Here is a 23,287-nt window from a genome sequence, read left to right as displayed (position 1 = left end):
ACATTAATGTCTGTGTGTTGTTCTTTTCAGAGGACAGTAAATCTGCTCTGCTGTACAAGCTGCACACTGACCACTTTAACTTATATCAGAGTTTCAGTTCTACAGCGACGTCCAGTCAGAAGATAGAATATCTGCAGAAATGTGAGGATTTGAGAGAGTGTGTGTGTGTGTGTGTGTGTGTGTGTGTGTGTGTGTGGTGCACCCGTGTAACGGGAGAAGTGTGTAATATTGTGTTCATTAAGTACATTAGGGCGATCGTGATTCCTGATTGGATTGGATTGGATTACTTCATCAGGGTTTGTCTATTAAATGAAGAAAAGGAAAATTTACAGTTGTGACGCGACATCTGCCTAGAAAATCCCCCCAAATCACGGAGATTTGTATCCAGATGGGACTGAAATCAAACACCCGCTGAGTTTGATGAGAAACAGGAGATAATTCAGCCTGTAATTTTCTCAGGAGAGGAAGGAGAAAAACAAGGACATGTTGATCCGGACAGCAATAAAATCACAGAGGAGCTCCTGTAAAAGAGGAAATTACCCCAGAACCCCATGCGCATGTAATCCTGTCGGAACGGGGCTCATTAAGGTTTATCTTCTAATTAATTGGCAGTTATTAGTTGGCCGTTTGCATGATGAAAAGCATTTTAGAATTTTCCTACAGTCATTTTCCTGTAGAGCCTGATTGATGCGCTTGTTTGTGTGTATTTGGTTTGGCACCGGTTGTTTTGATGTTTTAAAGAAGCATTCCTTGGTTTTTCCGATTCCAGTGCGGCTCAGTTAAGTTTAAAATCCAGCGCGGTTCGTTTTTCTTTGTCTGGCCTTTTTAAAAACATTTAATTACATATTTTCTGCCAAAGTAAGATTACATGAGTTCTGATAAGTCCTGGGGCAGTCGTGGGCTGGAGGTCAGGGAACCAGCCCTGTGACCGGAAGGTCGCCGGTTCGATCCCCTGAGCCGACAGCACATGACTGAAGTGCCCTTGAGCAAGACACCTAACCCCCACCTGCTCCACAGGTGCCGTGGATAGGGCTGCTCACTGCCCCCTAGTGTGTGTGTTCACTAGTGTGTGTGGTGTTTCACTGCACGGACGGGTTAAATGCGGAGGTGAAGGGTCCATGTGAGGGTCCATGGGGGTCCTGACCACTGGAGAACAGGGTAATGAAGTATCAGAGAAACTGTAACTGTAGAACTGTGTGTGTGTGTGTGTGTGTCTGTGTGTGTGTGTGTCTGTGTGTGTGTGTGTGTGTGTGTGTGTTTGTACTTCGTGATTTATTTGATTGTCACACTCTTTCCACAGTGTCCATCTACGGGATCTGGTTCTACGATAAGGCGGACTGTCAGCGCATCGCAGAGCTGACCAAAAAGTAAGTGAGTCTACAGAGAAGCCCACCGTGTTCCACCGCGCAGGGTCCGACTGCAATGTTCCTGGGGCTACAGTGAGATATTGGCCCGCTTGGAAAAGATAAAAGATGACCAAAAAAAAGTCACATCAAGTGGTGAACATCCAAAACAAACAACAAAGGCTTCGCACATCTTTACCACACACTGCTTGGCTAGGTGCTCTTACATTGCCATAATACAAATGGATGCAGAGCAGTAGCAGAACCTTTTTGGTGCTGTGTAGAACCACTTAAAAAGGTTTGTTATAGAACCGTGATCAGTGCGTTCTCCATCAGTCTGAAGAACGATGCAAAGGTCCATTTTTCTTTTCTGTTTGTAATGTGGGCTTGGGACCCGTCCAGGGTGGTTTTTTTGCCTTCTGCCCAGTGACTGCTGGAATAGGCTATAACCCTCCCAGAGCCCCCCAGAAGGATAAGCAGCTTAGATAATGTGTGTGTGTGTGCGCGCGTGTGTGCGCGCGCGTGTGTGTGTGTGTGCGCGCGTGCGTTTATAATCTTTATAATGTTAATTTTGTGAAGGATAGAGTTTATACTTGCTGCTGTTGGAACCAAAGCTCATATCTTCGTTTTTGTCATTTTTCAGTTTTTGCCGTAATTTGAAAGCACCCCTGGTCTTATTTGCCGTGTTTAAATTCCATGATGATTGGACCAACAGAAATGACCCAGAATTACTTGGGGAAGACGTCTGGTTCCATTGACTTCCATTAAAAGTAGACTGTGTTTTTTTCCTTCTCCTGTAAAGGTCTCATTTTGCAGATACGAGGTTTTGATCCGACAGCAGCGAAATGCAGGGATTTTATTCGATATGAGATTTATCCGATTTCAAAGCGCCGTAGTTTTCCAACTGTGAGGGCCAAGGAACCAATCACAATCCAATTGAAAGAGGGGGGTCATAGAGCAGACTGTGGTGTTGATGTCGTCCGTCCAGCTGGAGGAGGTTCAGACTGAGACCTTGTAGAACTACATAATAAACTTCATGCTCATTTACACCGTTTACAGCTCACTGCACTGATCTGTGACGGTTTACAAGAGAAATGGGGGCAGTCGTGGGCTGGAGGTCAGGGAACTGACCCTGTGACTCCCCAGCACAGACAGTCCATCACTGAGGTGTCCTTGAGCAAGACACCTAACCCCCAACTGCTCCCCGGGCGCCGTGGATAGGGCTGCCCACTGCTCTGGGCAAGTGTGCTCACTGCCCCCTAGTGTGTGTGTTCACTAGTGTGTATGTGGTGTTTCACTGCTCGGGTGGGTTTAATGCGGAGGTGGATTTTCCCCGTTAGTGGGATTAAAAAAGTATCACTTAATAAATCGTCTCGAAATCGGATCAGTCTTTTTGAATAACCCTGTTTATCGTCTACACAGTAATGAGGTTAATGACCTCGTTTGTTGTTAATTCTCTTCTTGTTACTTTTTTCTTGAGTATCTTGTCCCTTTGCTCCACGGTGAGTTCCCCCCCTGGAGGATTACCAGAGTGTCTTATTTAAGCATGTAAAGAGTTCTCTGAGTGTCCATGGTTCCATGTAGGACCACTTTCTTTACTGAAGAACCTTTGACCATCTTTTTTAAGAGTGTGCCTTTCTTGTCTGGCTCTCGGTTCTGTCCGTGCTGTGTGTGTTCAGTCTGACGAGGCAGGAGCAGCAGCTGCACACGCAGACGCAGACTCACAGCGGCTGGGTGTCTCCACAAAGGCTGGAGTCCAGAGAGGGGAAAGGAGTGGACATTCTGCAGATGCTCACCAAGGCACGCGACGAGTACGACAAGGTAGCGCACACACACACACACACACACACACACACACACACACACACACAGAGACGCATGCGTGCGCTCGAGTGGTCTGCCGCCACCAGAGGGCACTGTTGTAATAACATCGGCTGGCTTGAGGGTTTCACAGGCTTGGATTATGTGAAAGGTTTCGTTCCAGAACGTTCTACATCTGTTTTTAACCATTTTGGATGTGTTTTTTGAATAGAGTAGCCGCATTAATCATAATATAGCGTTGATATTTCTTGTATGCAAAAAAAATGTATATCAGGGGGAAAAATGAAGTGTACTTCATGTTCAGATCAGCGTGCCCAAACATTTTGTCAAAAAAATGAAAACAGTCTACAGTTAAAGAAATTTGAGGGGTTCAAATCAGGTTTTTACGTAACACTGTATTTATGTGTTTTGTATGTTTTTTGCTAAGTTATGTTTAAAAAAGAGTTTAATAAGATATAAACAGCATATTCTGTCACTGGGTGAGGGAGTGGAGTTCAAATCAAAGTAAAAAAATAAAAGCTCTTGCCTTCCGTCTCTCTCCTTATTAAATACGGCTGAATTAAATTAGTTTAACAAATCACTGTATGTATAAGTTCGCCTACCGGTGTTATATTATTAAATATGTAGTTTTATTTAATTTTCATGAAAGCATGTACACTAAAAACAGCGTAGGGAGTTGGTCAAAGCTGCAGCAGGCGGTGTATTTTGGGCGCCCAGGCTGAGCTCACTGGTGCACTATAGCTTATATATATAACACAATTCTTCAGTTATAAATTATATTTATATATAATCACTGCTGCTTGATGTAATCACTGTGTATGTTTGTATGTTTATGTCCGTGCATGTGTCCTCAGGGTAAGCTTAGCTCTGAGCCTAAGGAAATCGGCAGTGGAGGGGCGATCTACGACAACCCCAACCTGATCAAGCCCATTCCACTCAAACCAAAAGAGAGACAGCAGCCAGCGGTACAGGAGTTCGGGAGGCCGAGTCAGAGCCAAAGCCAGCAGGTACGTTCCTCTTCCTTCCTCTAATCCTCGGATTACTGTGATGATACGGCAAAAGTTACTCTCAGAAATGAGGCTGTTTATCTAATGAAGAAACGTATTAAATGCTTCTAAGCCACCCTCTATTCTTACGTGTTAAGCAGGGAAAAAAGGACGTAGCCTTTAGTTCAGTAACTGGGAGGACTTGAAAACACTATGGCTACGTTCACCGCACAGGCCTCGTTGTTCAAATACGATTTTTTGCCCAAATCCAATCTCTCTGACTCACAAATCGGTCATTAATGTGATGAACCGGCTCCTGAACTGACCCTCATGAGCGGATACACGTCCGATCTAGGACCACATGTGAAAGCGGCTCAGGTCGGATTTTAAAAGGTCAGATCGGAGTCCCATCACGGCAAAAGAGCCACTTCAACCTGGTAAAGTGAACATGGCCTAAGCAAGACGAGCACATGACAGTTTAATCAGTTATATACTGTAAAACACAACTGGGTTCACTTCAAATGTTGAGTTCCAATGAGAAGTTAATAAATATAAATTATTTAAATTAATATTTTAGGTTCAGTTAACTTAAGGTGTCAAGTTAATCTGGTTGCCAACTTTTTAAGTTTGTAATCTGCATATACACACACACACACACACACACACACACACTATATTTCCAAAAGTTTTCACTCCCCCATCCAAATCACTGAATCCAGGTGTTCCAGTCACTTCCACGGCCACAGCTGTATAAAGCCGAGCCCCTAGGCCTGCAGACTGCTTCTACAGACATTAGTGAAAGAATGGGTCGCTCTCAGGAGCTCAGTGAATTCCAGCGTGGTGCCGTGATCGGACGCCACCTGTGCAGCAAGTCCAGTCGTGAAATTTCCTCACTACTAAATATTCCACAGTCCACTGTCAGTGGGATTATAACACAGTGGAAGCGATTGGGAACGACAGCAACTCAGCCACGAAGTGGTCGGCCACGTAAAATGACAGAGCGGTCAGCGGATGCTGAGGGGCATAGTGCGCAGAGGTCACCGACTTTCTGCAGAGTCAATCACTACAGACCTCCAAACTTCATGTGGCCTTCAGATCAGCTCAAGAACAGCGTAGAGAGCTTCATGGAATGGGTTTCCATGGCCGAGCAGCTGCATCCAAGCCTTACATCACCAAGCGCAATGCAAAGCGTGGAATGCAGTGGTGTAAAGCGCCGCCACTGGACTCTAGAGCAGTGGAGACGAGTTCTCTGGAGTGACCAATCACGCTTCTCCATCTGGGAATCCGATGGACGAGTCTGGGTTTGGCGGTTGCCAGGAGACGGTACTTGTCTGACTGCATTGTGCCGAGTGTAAAGTTTGGTGGAGGGGGGATCATGGTGTGGGGTTGTTTTTCAGGAGTTGGGCTCGGCCCCTTAGTTCCAGTGAAAGGAACTCTTAAAACTTCAGCACCAAGAGATTTTGGACAATTTCATGCTCCCAACTTTGTGGGAACAGTTTGGGGACGGCCCCTTCCTGTTCCAACATGACTGAGCACCAGTGCACAAAGCAGGTCCATAAAGACGTGGATGAGCCAGTTTGGTGTGGAAGAACTTGACTGGCCTGCACAGAGTCCTGACCTCAACCCCATAGAACACCTTTGGGATGAATTAGAGCGGAGACTGTGAGCCAGGCCTTCTCGTCCAACATCAGTGTCTGACCTCACAAATGTGCTTCTGGAAGAACGGTCAGAAATTCCCATAAACACTCCTAATCCTTGTGGAAAGCTTTCGCAGAAGAGCTGAAGCTGTTATAGCTGCAAAGGGTGGGCCGACATCATATTAAACCCTATGGATTAAGAATGGGATGTTGCTGAGTTTCATATGCGTGTGAAGCCAGACGACCGAATACTTTTGGCAGTATAGTGTGTGCGTGCGTGTGCGTGTGTGTGTGTGTAGAAAACATTGTATGTATGGATGATTCTACCAAATTAGTTCAGAGTTGAAAATATGTGTCCGACTGATCCTGGACTGACCTTATACCTTAATTATAATTACTCAATAAAATTAATAATTGAACATTTCATTTCATTGTCAGAACAATCATAACACTACCCTAATTTGACCAGATGTTTCTGTCATTGCTGTTTTGGTAGTTTATTTACTTTCTGCTCTTTCTTCTTTGCATGTATGTCTCCTTCAGGATGGAGAGACGGAGTCCAGGCATCTCTCGATCGCAGCTCTGTTCAGCACTCAGGCCAGAGCCAGCTCTGTCTCCCCACAGCCCAGATCAGGTGCATGCAAAGCGGTTTCAGGGCGGCCAGCTGTGGTACGCTCCCTGTCCTACAACGACCCGTCTCCGACAGCAGGGGGCGCTGTGGTGTCCATCAGCCCTAACCTGCACTGCCCTGCCATCCAGAAGCTGATGAGCGGCCCTCGAGGGCCGGTGGTACCGCTGCAGCCCGTCTCAGAGTCTCCCGAAAACAGACTGTGCGAAAACGGGCCCGCACAGAGCCGACCCGATCCCATACAGAGACTCCTCCACACCCCTCCTCAGTCCTCCCACACAGCCGCCTACACCTCCATCCCTCCCCCTCTCATCCCTCAGCTGGTGGGCGCAGAGCCAGCGGTGTTCAGCGAGAGCCAGCCGAAGGCTCCGGCCTCAGCCCAGGGCCAGCTCCTCTTCTACAGCCCTTCAAAAGTGATGGTGCCCCCTGCTGCTCCACCAGCCACTGGCTCTAGCACCAGCGTGGGGCTGGGCGTGGTCTCCCCCCATGAGCTGCTCCAGAAGCTACAGCTAGTGCAGCAGGAGCAGAGTGGTGGGCAGGAGCACTCCCGGCCAAGCCTGGCACCCAGCTTCCACAAAGCCCCTCTACAGCACAACCTGCCCACCAGCCAGAACACCTTAGAACCTGCAAAGGTATCTCATCCGTTTCAGGGGTGTCGAACTCAACCGTGTTAAAACGTCTAAAACCGAGAGCCTGAGGGCGTTTATATTTTACTACACCAGAACATCAGCAGCAAAGTGTAGACATTTCAGATATTAATGTCAATACTAGATATATTTAGGCTGCATTAGTTACGGGTGACCTTTAATTCTCTTTAAATGTCCCCAGGATGTAGGCCTTTTAAAACGGCCTCTGTGCTTGATCTCCACGCCTGCCATCTTTCCTTTCTGCAAGTTCATTCATTCCTAATCAGTTTCTGAGCTGCTGGGTGTTTATAGTGTTTGCTGGTTGAACTGCAGCTGAAACGCAGCTGGTGTGTTGGGGGATTTGTCTTGTCCTGTCCTGTAGGCTGTGGCTGGGAGAGGAGGGGACTGTAAAATGTGAAATGGGCAAATATGAATAGAAAATACAAATAATTTCGAGGGCCGGATTGGATATATTTTGGTTTGTCTGTCTGAATTTTTGTGACCAAATTGTAAGGCAAATCATTCAGTAACTGCATGAAATTAATATAAATTTTATATTTATTCATTTTTTTGGTAAAATTTCCCCTCAATTGAACAGAACGTGTGTTTTCTGATCTCCACACATCACTATACGATCACAATTCACTGCTAAAGTCCAAAAATCTGCGCCGCTCTTTGTGTTGTTCTCTAAAAGTGATGTTTCCAGAGCAGATCACTGAAGAGACGCCGTCTGTTTATAGTTTAGAGCCCAGATTTGGGGAAAAACGGGTCGACTTTCAGTAGAAAAACAAACTGAGTTCAGCTTCTTTTATTATAAGGGTTTAAAATGACGTCACCGTCTATTAGACTGGAGAGAAGAGCTACAGCCTCACACGACGCCCAGCTTCTGAATGGAGCTTATGGAGTATGAACGTTATGGAGAACATGACGGAGTGCGTTTAGGACCCACCGGTGGTCCCGAGGAGTTTGAGAGGTTTTAAAGTTTAAATGAAAGAACACATTTCTCTCTCAAGCATATTATTTTTCTCCCTTTCAGGTAAACTCGCCGCAGCGAATCCCAGCCACGGTAGCCCCCACCCTGCTGCTGTCGCCCAGCATGTTCTCTCAGGCTAAGGCGCCCCGGGCGGAGCCAGAGGAGCCACGAGTTCTCAGCCGCTCTGAGCTGCAGGCAACACTGCTGCACCTCATCAGGGTCAGTCATGAACAGACACCTTAAAGTTGACCTGAATATAAATGCTTGTTTATCTTGTTACTTCACACCTTTGGTAATTTTAAGTGACTCCTCCACTGTCCTGCCCCCTTGTGGCTCCACAGCTGAATCAGATCAGCAGGTAATAATAAAATAATCCTCCTCTACAGTAAAATAAAGCTCTGCTGATCCTTCAACTCAGTTTAACAGTAAATGGTCTTAAACGCTGGAGTTAATGTAGAACTGCTGATTCACCCTTTAACCCTGAAGATCAGCGCAGACGGCTGGTCACCATAGCAACACAGACGACAGCCTCGCCCAGCTAGTAGCTACGAAACGGCAAAGAGAGAGATTTAAGACGGACGTCGATTATTTGGAGGCGAATGGATGTATTTGCATTTACAGGCTTAAATGTGTAAATGTTTAATCTGCTACAAGAAACGGCCAAACACTGAAAAAGTGGCGAAGCTGAAGTCAGCTTCTTGTTCGAATTCCCCTGTTCCACCTTAAATGATTCAGCAGTTGCATTCTGGCACCTCAGGCACTTTTTAAGGTGGAATGGGAAAATTCAAACAAGAAGCTGGCGAATGAGAAGCGACTGCAGTACTGATGTACGCAGACATCCCATGTTGATGTTCATACGAGAGGCAGTTCAAAGATCCGGGAGATTTGGGCTCCCGAGAGGCGCAGCAGTCTAAGCGTCGGCCGTGTCATCAGGAGCCTGTGAGTTCGATTCCTGGTGGTGCTGCAGCCGAACGTAGCCGGGAGTCCAAGAGAGCACAGCTGGCCTCGTCCTCTCTGGGTGGGCAGGATGGCCCCCGTCCACTCCCATCACTCAACGCGATGCTGGTCAGCGCAGGCGTCGGTTAGCTGATGTAACAGCTCTGGCGGTTGGCGCTGTCCTCCGAGCGCGTCCAGCGTGAGCGGCAGTGCGTAAAGAGCGGTGGCTGGTTTCGCAGGTCTCGGAGGAAGCCTGTGCTGCCTCCACCCTCCTAGTGTTGATAGCGTCATGTGATTGGGGAAGTCCTAACTAACGGGTGGAATTGGAAACGGCTAAATTGGGGAGAAAATAAATGTTTTCCGAAGTTTCCTGCTGCACTGAGAGACGGATCAGCTGATGGAGTGACGAGTGCAGGCACTCTTTATTTATTTATTTCAGTGATGGCACCTTTCTCCTGTCGGTTTTTTGTCCTTGCTTTTCTGTTTGAAGCGTAACAGGATGCTGGAAGGCAAGCCTGCTAACTGGAGTTGTGCCAGGTCTACATGCACATTAACATCAAGCATTCAGCAGATAATTCATCAAATGGTGAACAGAATAAAAAAAATAACAACGTGCATCCAAACCACATCTTTGGCTTGGGACATGCGTCTAACAAAACATCAAAGCTGTTTCAGTGAAGAAAATCGATGAATAATGAGAGGTGATTAACATAAACCAGATCAATATATACAGTATAAACACAAAGCGCTGATGACATCACTTGCTGTCTGTTTCAGTGTAAAGAAAAGCCTTTTCTGTTCATTTAAAGTACTAAAGTGCAATGAAACCTCATAAATTGGCTGATTAGTTATGATAAATATCGTGATTACAGCTTTAAGCTGAATAATCAGAAGCCTCTGTTTTGGTGTGGCTTCTAAGGCACGTGCCTTTAAGATCTCCCGTGTCTTTACACGAGGCTTTAACGCTCGGTTGTAATCTGCTGCGTTTGTCTTTGTGTTTCTTTGCACAGAACGACGCATCTTTCCTCGACACAATCTATCAAGCCTACGTCTCCTCCCGGGCCAAGGACTCGAGCTCTCCACCCTTCTGAAGAGCAGCACTTCCTCCACACGACGGCTCTCAGCCAGCAAACTACGCTTGCTTGTGTGAGCACTGGAACCAGAGGTTTCCGTTCAGCTCCAGAACTCCAAATTCACATGTAGCATCGCTTTTTCTCTATGCAGTCACGCCATCATGTCCCGCACCGAGGGTTCATGCACCACCTCAGGGGTTCCTTAAAAAATGTTTACTTTAGAGACGTGACGTCGTTTGTAGCCATAAAAGAAATGCGTTCTTTTGGTTTGGTTTTTTTTGGGGGGGGTCGGTGAAATGCCAGGCATAATAAGCTTGCCTGATAATTGTGATGGATTTTTCCCCAAAAGAGATTTTAGAACAGATTTTACTATTTTGGGTTTTATTGTGACGTCTTAACCTGCAGCTGGGGCTGTTTCATAAAGTATCCAACACAATTTTTCATCGATTTATTAAACTGGAAATCTGTTTTAACCTTTGAACTCAGTTCATCAGGACATTTTGGTCACTTACGAACAGATCAGACCTTTTTTGGCAATAAAGGCTGGCGTAGCATTTAATGAGCCACAGATCCACGTGCTGCTGTCCTGCTGCTTACACAAGCAAAGCTAGTTTGATAGATTTGGTAAAATGATCTCAGACGTATTTAAAGCATATTTTTTCTATTTTTCTATGCAGAGCGCTCCCGGTTTTCATATTGCGATTGGCTTCACTTTGATACGTCGTGTTACGTTAGTTGGTGTTGTTTAAAACATGTTTTACTACCAACATGGTTTATGTTTTAAACAAATGCTTCCACAGATTATTAAATATCATCCAAACACCCATAAGCATCGTTTTGGTTTGTTTTGTTCCACCTTTTGAGCGCTGGCGCGACCACAAGCCAGAGCGTCTGAACGCTTCAGGAAGGTTTGTGTTGTTAGAGGAAATCTGTGCCGGTCTTCGTAGCCGTAAGTATCAGCTAATGACCTCATACGTCACTAATTATCATGATGTTTTGATTTGTCTTAAAGAGTTGAAAACTATTCAAGAGTTTAGACCAGAATTGGTGTAAACCTCTCAGGAAAGACGTACAGAACTGCGCAGAAGACCACCCTTCGTTTATTTAGCCTCCCATCATGACGGCTGTATATTCAGAAAAGCACACAGAAGCCTCAACGACTAAATATAAATTCAGATTTTTCACTGTTTAGTTTGTCCACTCTCTCCCTTCATTCCAGCTTCCGGTCTTCTCAGGATCCTCACTTTCAGCTCCTCAGAGAACCTGCAGACACGCCTCCAAAGCTCAGTCTGAGAAGCTGGTTGATGATCAAACCCATTCAGTGGTGCTGAGGTCTGGACTCTGGGGCGGTCAGTCCATCGTCCAGCTTCTCTGTTCGATGTGTCCGTCTCCTTTTCTCAGTGAGGTTCTTCTTGATCAGCTACACGTCCTTTCAGACCCACAGCACTGAGTGGTCTTCTCTCAGTGGAAGGATGGACAGAAACACCTGTGGATGTTTTCAGATCTGAAGCAGCTTGATCTTCTCTCTCTCAGAGATCAAAGCTTTCAGTGCTGTTTATCTGATGGGGGCAGTTTTGGGGTCGACCAGCTCTTCCAGGTGGTTGTTAGGAGTCTGGATTTTCTCTGTAGCTTTTGGAAACTCCTGTTTATTTTTCACTTTAACTTTCTCCTCTTAAGTTGTTCATCTCGTATCTAATCTCAGAAAGATCTGCAAAATGAATAACTTGTACTTAATGTCCATTGAATAAATGAAGGCTTTGGCTTTCCCTACAGCACAACTATCAGAACAGCGCTGCAAACAAAGAGCTTTGCCTGTAAAACGGAGCGCTCCGCGGACGGCCGCAGTAGGAGGGTTTTGACTCTGTTAGAAGTGGAAAACAAGCACCCTGTTTAAGCCAAGACACGCACTCTGAAGTATTAAGGTCAATGATGTAATCGTGTCCAGGGTGTCCCAAATGAGTCAAATCAACACCCTAATTCAGCCACAGTCTGCATGTTATGACATCAAGTGGAATGTGATACATGACCTAAATGGACTAAAGTATTGGGACACCTCTTAATCACTGAATTCAGGTGTTTATTCAGTCTCCTTGCCATAGGTGGGTAAAATCAGGAATACCAGGAGGACGTTACCTGCCTGACTGCACTGTGCCAGCTGTAAAGTTTGGTGGAGGAGGGATGATGCTATGGGGCTGTTTTTCAGGGGTTGATCTAGAACCCTTAGGACCAATGAAGGGAAATCTTAATGATTCAGCACCAAGACATTTTGGACAAATTTGTGTGTTTCCACCTTTGTGGAACAGTTTGGGGAAGAACCTTTCCTGTTCCAGCATGACTGAGCTCCAGTGACCAAAGCAGTTCCATAAAGGCCAGACTGGGTGAGTTTGGTTTGGAAGAACTTGACTGGCCTTCAGAGCCCTGACCTCAACCCTATCCAACACCTTTGGGATGAACTAGAACGGAGATTGTGAGCCAGACCCTCATCCCAAATGTATTGGATGGAGCTCCATCACTCCAGAGAACACAGTTCTGCTGCTCCAGGTATACTGTATACACCTCTAACCCACACTTGGCATTGGACATCGTGACCTTGGGGTCATCTATGGCTGCTCCAGAGCATCCCATTCAATTGGACAGTGCTTTTCTATGGAGATTATACAAGCAGAGCACCTGTCTCATTAATGGGTACATACAACATGGTATAGGCCTCATTTACCACCAATGTTTAAGGGAAAATTCCCTCTTAAAACCCACTTACACAGTTTCTGACGTTCGCCAATGTTCTCTTATTTGGGATTTGTTCTTAGGAAAGCAGAAAGTTGAGAACAGTTCTGTGCTTTAAGGACATGTCATGAATCTGACGTAGACTTTTTCTTAGGATCTTTCTCAAGATCACACTTAAGAACAAACTTAGGAAGATTTCGGAGAACGAGGCCCAATGGTTTTGGCAGAGTTAAACTTAAATGCTCCAAATAGTTCCGATCTTCAAATGGTTCCGATCTTCAAATGGTTCTGATCTTCAAATGGTTCTGATCTTCACTCCACCAGTTTTCCATCGGTGTAGCAGTGATTGAGGGGTTTGTTGTGAACTGGTCCAGACGGCTTTACAGTGGTGGTGATGGGAACCAGGCGTCACCATGACTACAACACAGATACAGACACTTTATTTACCATCCAGAACCACCAGAGAACCTACACACATACATATTCTCCATCAATCTGAAGAATCATTTCACCGTGTACAGATCTCTTTAATGCTAAGGGTTCTTTGAGTGCTAATGGTTCTATTTAACAGCTTTGTCTAAAGAACCATCTTTACTAAGAGTGCACTCTTCATTCGTCTCAATGACTGAACTGTGCGGAAAATGAAAATTCACTGCAGTTCCCCTTTAAACACTTTCACAGTTTAGGGTGCGTTTCACCCCCACACTCCCCTACAAGACAGGTGCACTAAATAATGAACACAGAACTGGCATTTAATTGGTGTATATTTTAGCGTAATCAGGCCACTGGTACCAAATTTGCAAATTGTTGTTGGAAGAAAACCTCGTATCTCCAAAGTAGTAACTTTACAGGAGAAGGTAAAAACATACTTTAATTTTAATGTGAGTCAATGGAACCAGACGTCTTTCTACACACAATGTAAAGAACAGCAGGCGTTTTCAGATTGTGTCAAAAACCGATAACAACAAAAATGGAAAGACAAGGTTTCGTTCCGGCAGCAGCGATGAGGTACATCAGCGATGTTTCTGAAGACCGTAGGAGCTGAGGTATAGTGGAAATATTTTATTTCTCTAGTAAATGTGGTATTGATCATAATACATCATTAATCATATTATTATTTCTTTTATGTGATATTGCAGGGAAAAAGAACCCTGAATCCTGAAAATGGCATATAATATCATTTCAAACTAAACTCTCTGAGTAAAGCTGTCTGTTGATCTGTGTTCTGCGCTGTATGAGTCAAGTCTTCACCCACCAGCTCTTATCTAGGAGGGCCGTTTTAACAATGAAGTCATTTATTGATTGAGAACATAATGAGCCTTCGTTTATAAATTACTTGCAGTATGGAAATGTGTCCTGGCGTCACTGAGAGCTCCATAAATTGCAGGATTATTTTACTAGATTCCTGTCCGAATTCAGTGAAGTGGTGCGAGAACAGCGCAATAATTAGCTGGCCTGAGTCTGCTGATACCGAGAACACAGGCTGGGAGGCCTGTGTATGGCAGGAGTGCTGAAGAGAGAGGCTAATAGCTGCCTTAATGTTGAATTTGAATTGAGTGCTCTAAGGCTTGATCGGTTTAAGTGATGTGTACTTTTTTTTTACCTGTTTAAATTGAAAACAGTACAGAAACGCCTCATGAATTGTTTGTAAATACACACTTATTCTGAAATTGATGCCTGCAACACGTTTCAAAAAAGTTGGTACAGGAGCGTGTTTACCGCTCTGTTATATCACTTTATGCTGGTAACAATTTGGATGGTCTGCCGTGAAGGGGACGTGTTTGGAGGTGCCCTGCCGTGAAGGGGACGTGTTTGGAGGTGCCGTGCTGTGAAGGGGACGTGTTTGGAGGTGCCCTGCCGTGAAGGGGACGTGTTTGGAGGTGCCGTGCTGTGAAGGGGACGTGTTTGGAGGTGCCCTGCCGTGAAGGGGACGTGTTTGGAGGTTTCCTGCCGTGAAGGGGACGTGTTTGGAGGTGCCGTGCCATGAAGGGGACGTGTTTGGAGGTGCCCAACCGTGAAGGGGTCGTGTTTGGAGGTGCCCTGCTGTGAAGGGGACGTGTTTGGAGGTGCCGTGCCATGAAGGGGACGTGTTTTGGAGGTGCCCTGCCATGAAGGGGACGTGTTTGGAGGTGCCGTGCCATGAAGGGGACGTGTTTGGAGGTGCCGTGCCATGAAGGGGACGTGTTTTGGAGGTGCCCTGCCGTGAAGGGGACGTGTTTGGAGGTGCCCTACCGTGAAGGGGACGTGTTTGGAGGTGCCGTGCCGTGAAGGGGACGTGTTTGGAGGTGCCGTGCTGTGAAGGGGACGTGTTTGGAGGTGCCCTGCTGTGAAGGGGACGTGTTTGGAGGTGCCCTGCCGTGAAGGGGACGTGTTTGGAGGTGCCGTGCTGTGAAGGGGACGTGTTTGGAGGTGCCCTGCTGTGAAGGGGACGTGTTTGGAGGTGCCCTGCTGTGAAGGGGACGTGTTTGGAGGTGCCCTGCTGTGAAGGGGACGTGTTTGGAGGTGCCCTGCCGTGAAGGGGACGCATGACCATACCCTTGAATAAAGATCTAATACAGTCATTTTACAGGATACCTACAGGAATCTTACAGTGAACTTGGGCAGTGGTTTACTATGGATATTACACAAGTCAATAAGACATAAAGGAAAGTTTCTGATGGTCAGAGATTTGTCAGTATCTTTTATTTTTATTCAAGATGGGATTGAAGGCATGTGGATGCCACACCTCAGTGCCTTCACCCATGACAGCCTTACATTTTGTGTTATTACCCCAGCATGGACCAACATGAATTCCATGCTTGCCTGGGCTTGTCAGGTGCTGGTTTATCTGGTCACCCAGTATGGTCATGCTGGCTTTGCTGGTGATCAGCATTTCTGGTCTATGCTGTGAACGTATTTGAAGCGGGAAGGCTTGGGCCCCTCACACCTCCCATACTTAATAAAATGAACTTAAACATTCAGTTTATTAATAACCTTAAGTAAAGTTTGAGAACATTTCCTAAGTATACTTAGTAAGAATACTAATATCAATGTACTACTAGTATATTCAAAGCGTATTAGTTCAGTACTTCTTGGGATTAAACTGGCCCACTTTTTAGTTTATAAAAGTATATTTTGAAGTATATCACAAATAAACATATATAAAGCCATTGGCTTGACTGCATGTCTATGGACAGTGGGAGGAAACTCACACAGACACAGAGAGAACCCTGGTCACCCGGCTGGGGAATCGAACCCAGCCTCTTACTGCTGAGAGGCTACTTTATACTGACTTATACTTTTCTTAAGTACATCTCAAGTATAGGCTGAGTATACTTAACCTTTTCTGTATACTTGTAAGTATAAGCCAAGTATATTTAAGTATACTTTTGTTTAGTATATCTCTGAAAAGTACGTAGAAGTTTACTTTTATGTTTTATTAGTTTAAAAGAAGTAGACTGATAGCAGACATGAATAAACTTCTTTTTTGTAAGGTTAGCTACGTTCCTGCCCTCCAGAACCGTTTTTAGCACGTTTATTTGTAAGAGAGTGCTGTGGTTTATAATGAGAGAGATAAGCTTCTAGTTTTTCTTCAAACGCTCGTCAAGCTAAAGCGACACATGCTGTCAGTGCCTGATGAATATATCACCATCGTTAACTTTACACACACAGTATCTCCTTTAATGGTGCTGAGATGTTCTCATTAGACAGTTCAGAACGCTGCGCCGCGTCTTTCCCTTCGTTTTGCCTACGTTTGTGTGTTGGTGTTTATCTCTGCAATTAACCAGCCTCTTTTCCCTGGGGACAGCAGTACTGGGGTTCTACTCCAGTGCCTTTAGCTGACGGCTTGAAAAGGAAAGCGGTGGGTTTAATATCAGCACTGACCAATCAATTCGATTGAGCTGGAAGGGGGGAGTCAGATGAGGCCGTGCAAGGAAAGGGAAGAGAGAGAGGGAGAGTGGAGGGTCCTGAGGTGGGATAGAAAGTTTGGAAAGGTGCCACATCCAACTGAACAAAGCGTCCAGGCTCATTTTCCCTTAAATTTTAATCCTGAGTTTATCAGAACTCTCCCGGGGGGGGGGACGTCTTGCCGTTGGTCCTGTTGGTCCTGTTGGTGCCGTTGGTGCCATTATTGGATCAGTGGGTGAGTGTTCTTTGAAGGTTCAGTGTGGTGGAACAGTGGAACAATGAATTCATCAGACTGCATGTTCTCTCTGTTCGTTTAGTCTAACATGTATAAATTTGTTCAGAAGTGGAATTAATTGTGGTTCATTATCTACCGAGCATTGCTGATGACATCACTTCTTAAAAAAATGGGCACACTTTACTAAGCCATGGGAACGGGATGCTAATGTGTGGCTAGGCGTGGGAACAAGATAGTTAAGTTATAGCCGTGATTTAATCAGGTGTGAGACAATTCAGTTGTGGCCAAGATTTGATGAGGTGTGACAAAAAGATAAATACTTGATTATCTTGTTCCCACACCTTATCGGCTTGTAGCAGTGACTTGGGAAAATGTGGGAATAAAATGGTTAACATACGGCCACGTAAAATGACAGAGCGGTCAGCGGATGCTGAGGGGCATAGTGCGCAGAGGTCACCGACTTTCTGCAGAGTCCATCACTACAGACCTCCAAACTTCACGTGGCCTTCAGATCAGCTCAAGAACAGCGTAGAGAGCTTCATGGAATGGGTTTCCATGGCCGAGCAGCTGCATCCAAGCCTTACATCACCAAGCGCAGTGCAAAGCGTGGAATGCAGTGGTGTAAAGCGCCGCCACTGGACTCTAGAGCAGTGGAGACGAGTTCTCTGGAGTGACCAATCACGCTTCTCCGTCTGGGAATCCGATGGACGAGTCTGGGTTTGGTGGTTGCCAGGAGACGGTACTTGTCTGACTGCATTGTGCCGAGTGTAAAGTTGTGGCCATGACTTTGTAGGGTGTGGGAACAAGATAGTTAATGGCTACAATCTAGTAAACTAAGGGAAAGAGATAATTGTGGCCATGACTTGGCATGACGGCAAGATTTACACCTTTCCAAGTCCTGGCAATAACTTAATAAGGCTTGGGAATAACATATTTGAGCTGTGGCCTCAGCATCACTATCATAACCTAATTATCTTATTCTCACAAGTTACCAAGTCGGGGCCGTGACTTAGTAAAGTGTTGGAAGAGTGTGGGATGAGATAATGATTACAGCTATGTAGCCTGTGAAAACAAGCTATTCCACTCATAGCCACAATTTAACTCATTTATCTCAATTTCTCATATCTCATGCTCACATCTGTCATGACCATGACTTAGTAAGTAAAGTGTGGGAGTGAGATATTTAAAGCATGGCCACGATTTAGTTATGTGTGATAATGAGATACTGAAGTTGTGGCATTGACTTAGCAAGGTGTGACAACAAGATAGTTAAGCCTGTCCACAAGATCACAACTTGATTATCTTGCTCCCACGCCTTACCAAGTAAGTCACAAGTAAGGCAAAGATGCGATAGAGAAAGTTAAGTCAATGCCATGAATTAGTATGGTGTGAAAATGGGATATCTAAGTTGAGGCCACAGCTTAACTATCACAACATGTTTTATCTTGTTTATGCCCACATCTTCCCAAGTCTCAGCCATTGTGACCATATTAGCTGTGGGAATGAGATGATTAAGTTGTGATAGTTATGTTGTGGCCATGCATTAGGATCCTGTTCCCAAGCTTAGTAAGTTCCAGATACAGATTTTTATTATTCACCAGCAGAGCTTTGTGATTAGGTATGAGAGCAAGATAAGTCAAGGCTATATCCTGGTAGGGTGTGGGAACAAGATAGTTAAGCTGCAGTAGAGTGGATCCCCATTATTTCAGTCACCCAATAGAACCTGCAGAAACCAGTCGTATAGCGTGAGACGCCGTCTGTTCAGACTTTAAAAGTCGTGTAGTGAACCCTTGAAGGCTCAAGTCGTGGATACAACTTGGTAAGGCATGGGAACAAGATAACAAGGGGAACAAGGTGGTTGGTGTGGTAAGGTGGGTAACACCTCTGCCTTCTACCCTGTACACTGGGGTTCAGTGCCCCGCCTGGGTAACCACCCTACACTGTACACAGGGGTTCAATCCACCACCCTACACTGTACCAATAAGAGTCCTTGGGCAAGACTCCCAACACCACCTTCACCTCCCTGTGTAAAATGATCAAACTGTAAGTCACTCTGGATAAGAGCGTCAGCCGAATGGAACAGGGTAATCAACTTGTGATAGTTATGTTGTTTCCACAGCTTAAATATCTTACACCAAGCCCTACTAAGCCCTCGCTGCAACGTGATCGTGATAGTTAAGTTGTGGCCATGCGTTGGCATCGTTTTTCCATGGATAGATGTTTTTTGTCATTAAGGAGGGGCTGAGCGTCTCTCTGAAAGCTGATCTCTCCTTCATCCTCGCTCTATTTCACCTCACCTCGCTCTGTAAGAACACCTCCTACAGCAGGTGCTGTCTGGCTGCGTTCTGGACGATATGTGCTATAATCTGGACTAACTGGGTCAGCAGGAGAAATCCAGAGCGCAGCATCTGTACAGCCTGTGTGTGTGCAGATTAGATCCCAGGCTGGGAAAGTGTTTTATTAGCAGTATATGACTTCAGCGATGATGAGGATGAATAACTAATCTGACCGTAAGCTGTCAAAACGTTTAGATTAAAAGAGATTTGGTATGAAATTTCATGCAAATGCGTTTTTTTTCACGGAGAGCGTCGACTTTTACACCCGCAATGAGGAAAATTTCTCATTTAACATGATCCTTTTTATGTAATCCGCTATTTCAAGTATTTTAGTTAGTGACATTAAACATTTGTAGACCCTAAACAGGAACAAGTTCATGTCAGCTGGAACATCACAGCTGCATAAATGTTTAAGACTAGAATGTAAACAGGCGTTTCCTTATGCATTAAAGACCCAGAGACGCTAAATGTGTGATTTCTAACAGCGCTGGACGAAGTACAGAAACCCTGTACTTGAGTTGAAGTAGAAGTTCCTCCCTTTAGACCTCCACTTGAGTAAAAGTACTAAAGTATTTCCCTTCAAATGTACTTAAGTATAAAGTAAAAGTACTAAAAGAGGAATTCTGGCTCTGATGTCCTGTTATCATTTTTATAACCAGACTGGCTTCATGAACTCATTTCAGGTGAAAGTCCTCCAGCGTCTCTCTTGGTAAACCAGTCTTTTAATAGAACGTCATTAATTAGTGACGCTGACGTCTAGTAAAATGATCAGAAGCACAAAACACTGAAGGTAAACAGTTTCCATCAGGGAGAACCGAGTGGCTCTGAAATCACTTTTTACACACAAGCAAAGTTTCAGTTTCAGATTTATTTACAACTTAGTTCCAAGTTTAAGTTGAATAAAAACTGGCTTTAAACTCAGGATCACAGATGAGCTCCTTTACTATGTTGATCTGTAGGCGTCTGTTCATAAACATAAACCAGCCCAAACTCATTTACTATAAAATGAAATGGTGTTTGTAGAAATTCAGAAAAAAGCCGCGTCAGTCTCGACTGCATATGTGGACATATTTCTATATTGAGCTCTATTTACACAAAGTTAGGTTAGTTCATCATTTATGTTGAACAGACTCTCCCAAAGTTTTACGCTGCTGCGCTGACGTTGAACCGCGTGCTGCACTGGGTCGGCATGACCAACAGGTCAAAACCAGCTCTAAACAAAGTGACCGCTGGGCCCTGATTGGTGCTCTGGCTTTGCGCTTCTTTCGTTTTGACATGTGACGTTTTTATACACACAGAAACCAAAAGGAACGACAGATTTCTCAAAATGTAGGAGGAAAAAGTCGGATATTAGACTCTGAAATGTAGTGGAGTGAAAGGAGAAAGTCGCCCAGAACGGAGAAACTTCAGTACAGAGACACCAAAAATACTAAAGTACAGTAAGTAATTACATTTACTCAGTTACTCAGTTACTCAGTTACTCAGTTACTCAGATACTGTCCAGCACTGTTTTCTAATGAGGTTCATCTTGTTCTTGTAGGTAAACAGTGAACATTTGACACACTTTGATTGATGTTCCACTGACCAATAAATGACCAATACATTTCACTCTCCTGGGTGGTCCTAATCTTCAGTAACACCTCTGTAAGTATTCCTCTGACCAATCAGAGGGCTGCATCTCAATCTGAAGAATCTTTAATCATGCAAAAGGTTCTTTGAGTGTTCATGGTTCTATATAGAACCACTTTCTTTACTAAAGAACCCTTTAAGAACCATCATTTTTAAGTGTGTAGAGTTCTTCAGATTGATGGAATGTGTAGTAAATGGTTCTATATAGAATGTTTTTAAAAAGGGTTCCACATGGAATGAAAAGGGTTCCACTATTGTTATGAAACAAGCTTATAACAATAGAAGAACCTTTTTTGGTGCTTTATATAATTAGATACTGCACACTTGCCATCAGTCTGAAGAGCTCTATCATGATGTAAAGAAAGCTTTAATCATTCAAAGGGTTCTGTGCGTGTTCATGGTTCTATACAGAACCATATTCCTTACTAAAGAACACTTGAAGAACCATCTTTATAAGAAGACAGAACTGTGATTAATGTATTTTTGTCATTGATGTATTTTAAATTAAATACATCACAATCCAGCACTGAATACGGGAACCCACCCCACACCCCCGTATTCAGCTGTGAAACATGGTGGTGGCAGCTTTTCACCATAAAGCCCAATCGATGCTTCACTGACGATGGCTGACTCTCGCTCTCCAGAACTGGGGCAGCCAGACGCAGGGCCATGTCTTATTGGCCACGTCTGGTTACCAGGAAATAAATGTGAATTATTTAGGTTGAACTGACATTTTTATAGTGCTAGGTCGTAAATTCTGGGCACCAAAGTTGCCATTGTTGATTTTGCCATTTGTATTTGTATCAGATGTTGTATTTTAGGCGCTTGGATTCCTCTTGATTTGTTGTTGCTCACAGTTTGTGAAGTTTTGGAAACTTTGTGGAAACTGCAAGTTACCAGAGAACAAGTGCTGCTCAATGTGAGACCCTGGAGGCTCTGGACGAGTCACCTTAAGGCCGGGCAGCGCTGACCTGCTGCTTCTGGACTGGTCAATAACACAACACTCTCATGCAAATAAAGCAAAACGTTAAGCTTTAATAGTCTTGACAACAAATTATTAAGCCCTTAAAATCCCAGGCTTATTACAGACCAAGGCCTATTATTCAGTAACTACAGGGACTTCAATGCAGACTGGGCTATTCTCAGAGTATAGAAGTGTGTAATCAGACTTCAGGCCCCCCGGGACATTTAAAGGGTTAAAGAAGCAGCTGCAGTAAGTTAATATGGGAGAGTTTTACCTGATTTATTTACGTGTTGAAGTCATGAAGAGTTAGTATTGATCTGCTCTGCATTGACGGCTTCACACAGCTGAAAAACACTGACCAGCTGGTTTGTGTTTAGTGTCCTGTATGAAAATATGATATATGGCAATGTCTCGCTGCTGTCGGAAGAAAACCTTGTATCTCCATTTTTGTTGTTTTTAGGTGTTGACGTCATTTGAAAATGCCTGCTGCTTTTTACACTGTGTGTAGATTTCATGAAGAATGGACCAAAAGAAACGACCCAAAATGACTTGGAAAGACGTCTGGTTCCATTGACTTCATTAGAAGTGAAGTAGGTTTTTTCCTTCTCCTGTAAAGTCACCGTTCTGGAGATATGAGGTTTTGTTCCAGCAACAGTGATATGAATTTTTAAATATATGACAAGTATTAGCATATCATCGCTGTCCAAAGAAAAACAAGTATCTCCAAAAATAGAAAGTTTACAGGAGAGGGAAAAACGCTCTAACCTCTCAGTGCAAGTCAGTGTAAAGTGGTTTTGTTCTAAGAGATTTTAGAGCATTTCTATTGGTCCATTTATCATGGAATAAAATAAAAACTGACAAAAATGGAGACGGTTTTCTTTTGGACAAAGACTATATAAACTTGTCCAACTCAGATTTTGTCATATGATAAACATGCCAACATATTTGAAATTGGCCATTTTTAAATATGTGACATTTCATACATCAATTCATACAAACATATATGTGTAACACATATATCTAAAAATATATGAGAGAAAATGTTCATATATACCAGGTGCAGGATCCATAAAGTTTTCTGTACCTATCAATTAATGTGCGCAGTATCCTGAGCATGGGATTAATTGACGGGGGCTGTTTTACGGTCAGTGACTTTGCCAAGAGCATTTCTTTGTGTTGTGGCTCCGTCTAAACAACTGGACAGTCTCCAGAAATTGTGAAATAATCCTCTTTGATACATCAGCCCCTCCTCTATCTATCTCTCCCTCTCTCTCTCTCTCTCTCACTCTCTCTCTCCACCCCCCCCCCCCCCCCCCCCCCCCCTTCCCCCGCTCTCTCTCCCTCCCCCACTTGATAACATAATCCTGACGGATTACGCTCACCTCCCTCTTGGGTTAACAGAGGCAGCAGTGAGGGAGTGGGTGAGCGAGAGAGAGAGAGAGAGAGAGAGAAAGAGAGAGAGAGAGAGAGAGAGAGAGAGGAGGAAGA

The 23,287-nt window shown here is 44.5% G+C and overlaps 1 protein-coding gene across 1 annotated transcript in view; it reads left to right on the top strand.

Moving 5' to 3' along the window:
- Positions 1–10,852, top strand: part of dcp1b (decapping mRNA 1B) — a 19,688-nt gene extending 8,836 nt beyond the window's left edge. Inside the window, exons 4-9 of the mRNA XM_037537630.1 lie at positions 1,301–1,367; positions 3,023–3,164; positions 4,019–4,171; positions 6,331–7,047; positions 8,078–8,233; positions 9,961–10,852. Coding sequence (XP_037393527.1) covers positions 1,301–1,367; positions 3,023–3,164; positions 4,019–4,171; positions 6,331–7,047; positions 8,078–8,233; positions 9,961–10,041 — 1,316 coding nt within the window. The 3' untranslated portion in view covers positions 10,042–10,852. The remainder of the gene's footprint in view (positions 1–1,300; positions 1,368–3,022; positions 3,165–4,018; positions 4,172–6,330; positions 7,048–8,077; positions 8,234–9,960) is intronic.
- The last annotated feature ends 12,435 nt before the right edge of the window (positions 10,853–23,287 follow it).

This window comes from Pygocentrus nattereri, chromosome 1, assembly GCF_015220715.1.
Source record: "Pygocentrus nattereri isolate fPygNat1 chromosome 1, fPygNat1.pri, whole genome shotgun sequence".
NCBI classification, from domain to species: Eukaryota; Metazoa; Chordata; class Actinopteri; order Characiformes; family Serrasalmidae; genus Pygocentrus; species Pygocentrus nattereri.
The sequence above is the reverse complement of the archived record's forward strand: the minus strand, read 5'-3'. Positions and strand labels throughout refer to the sequence as shown.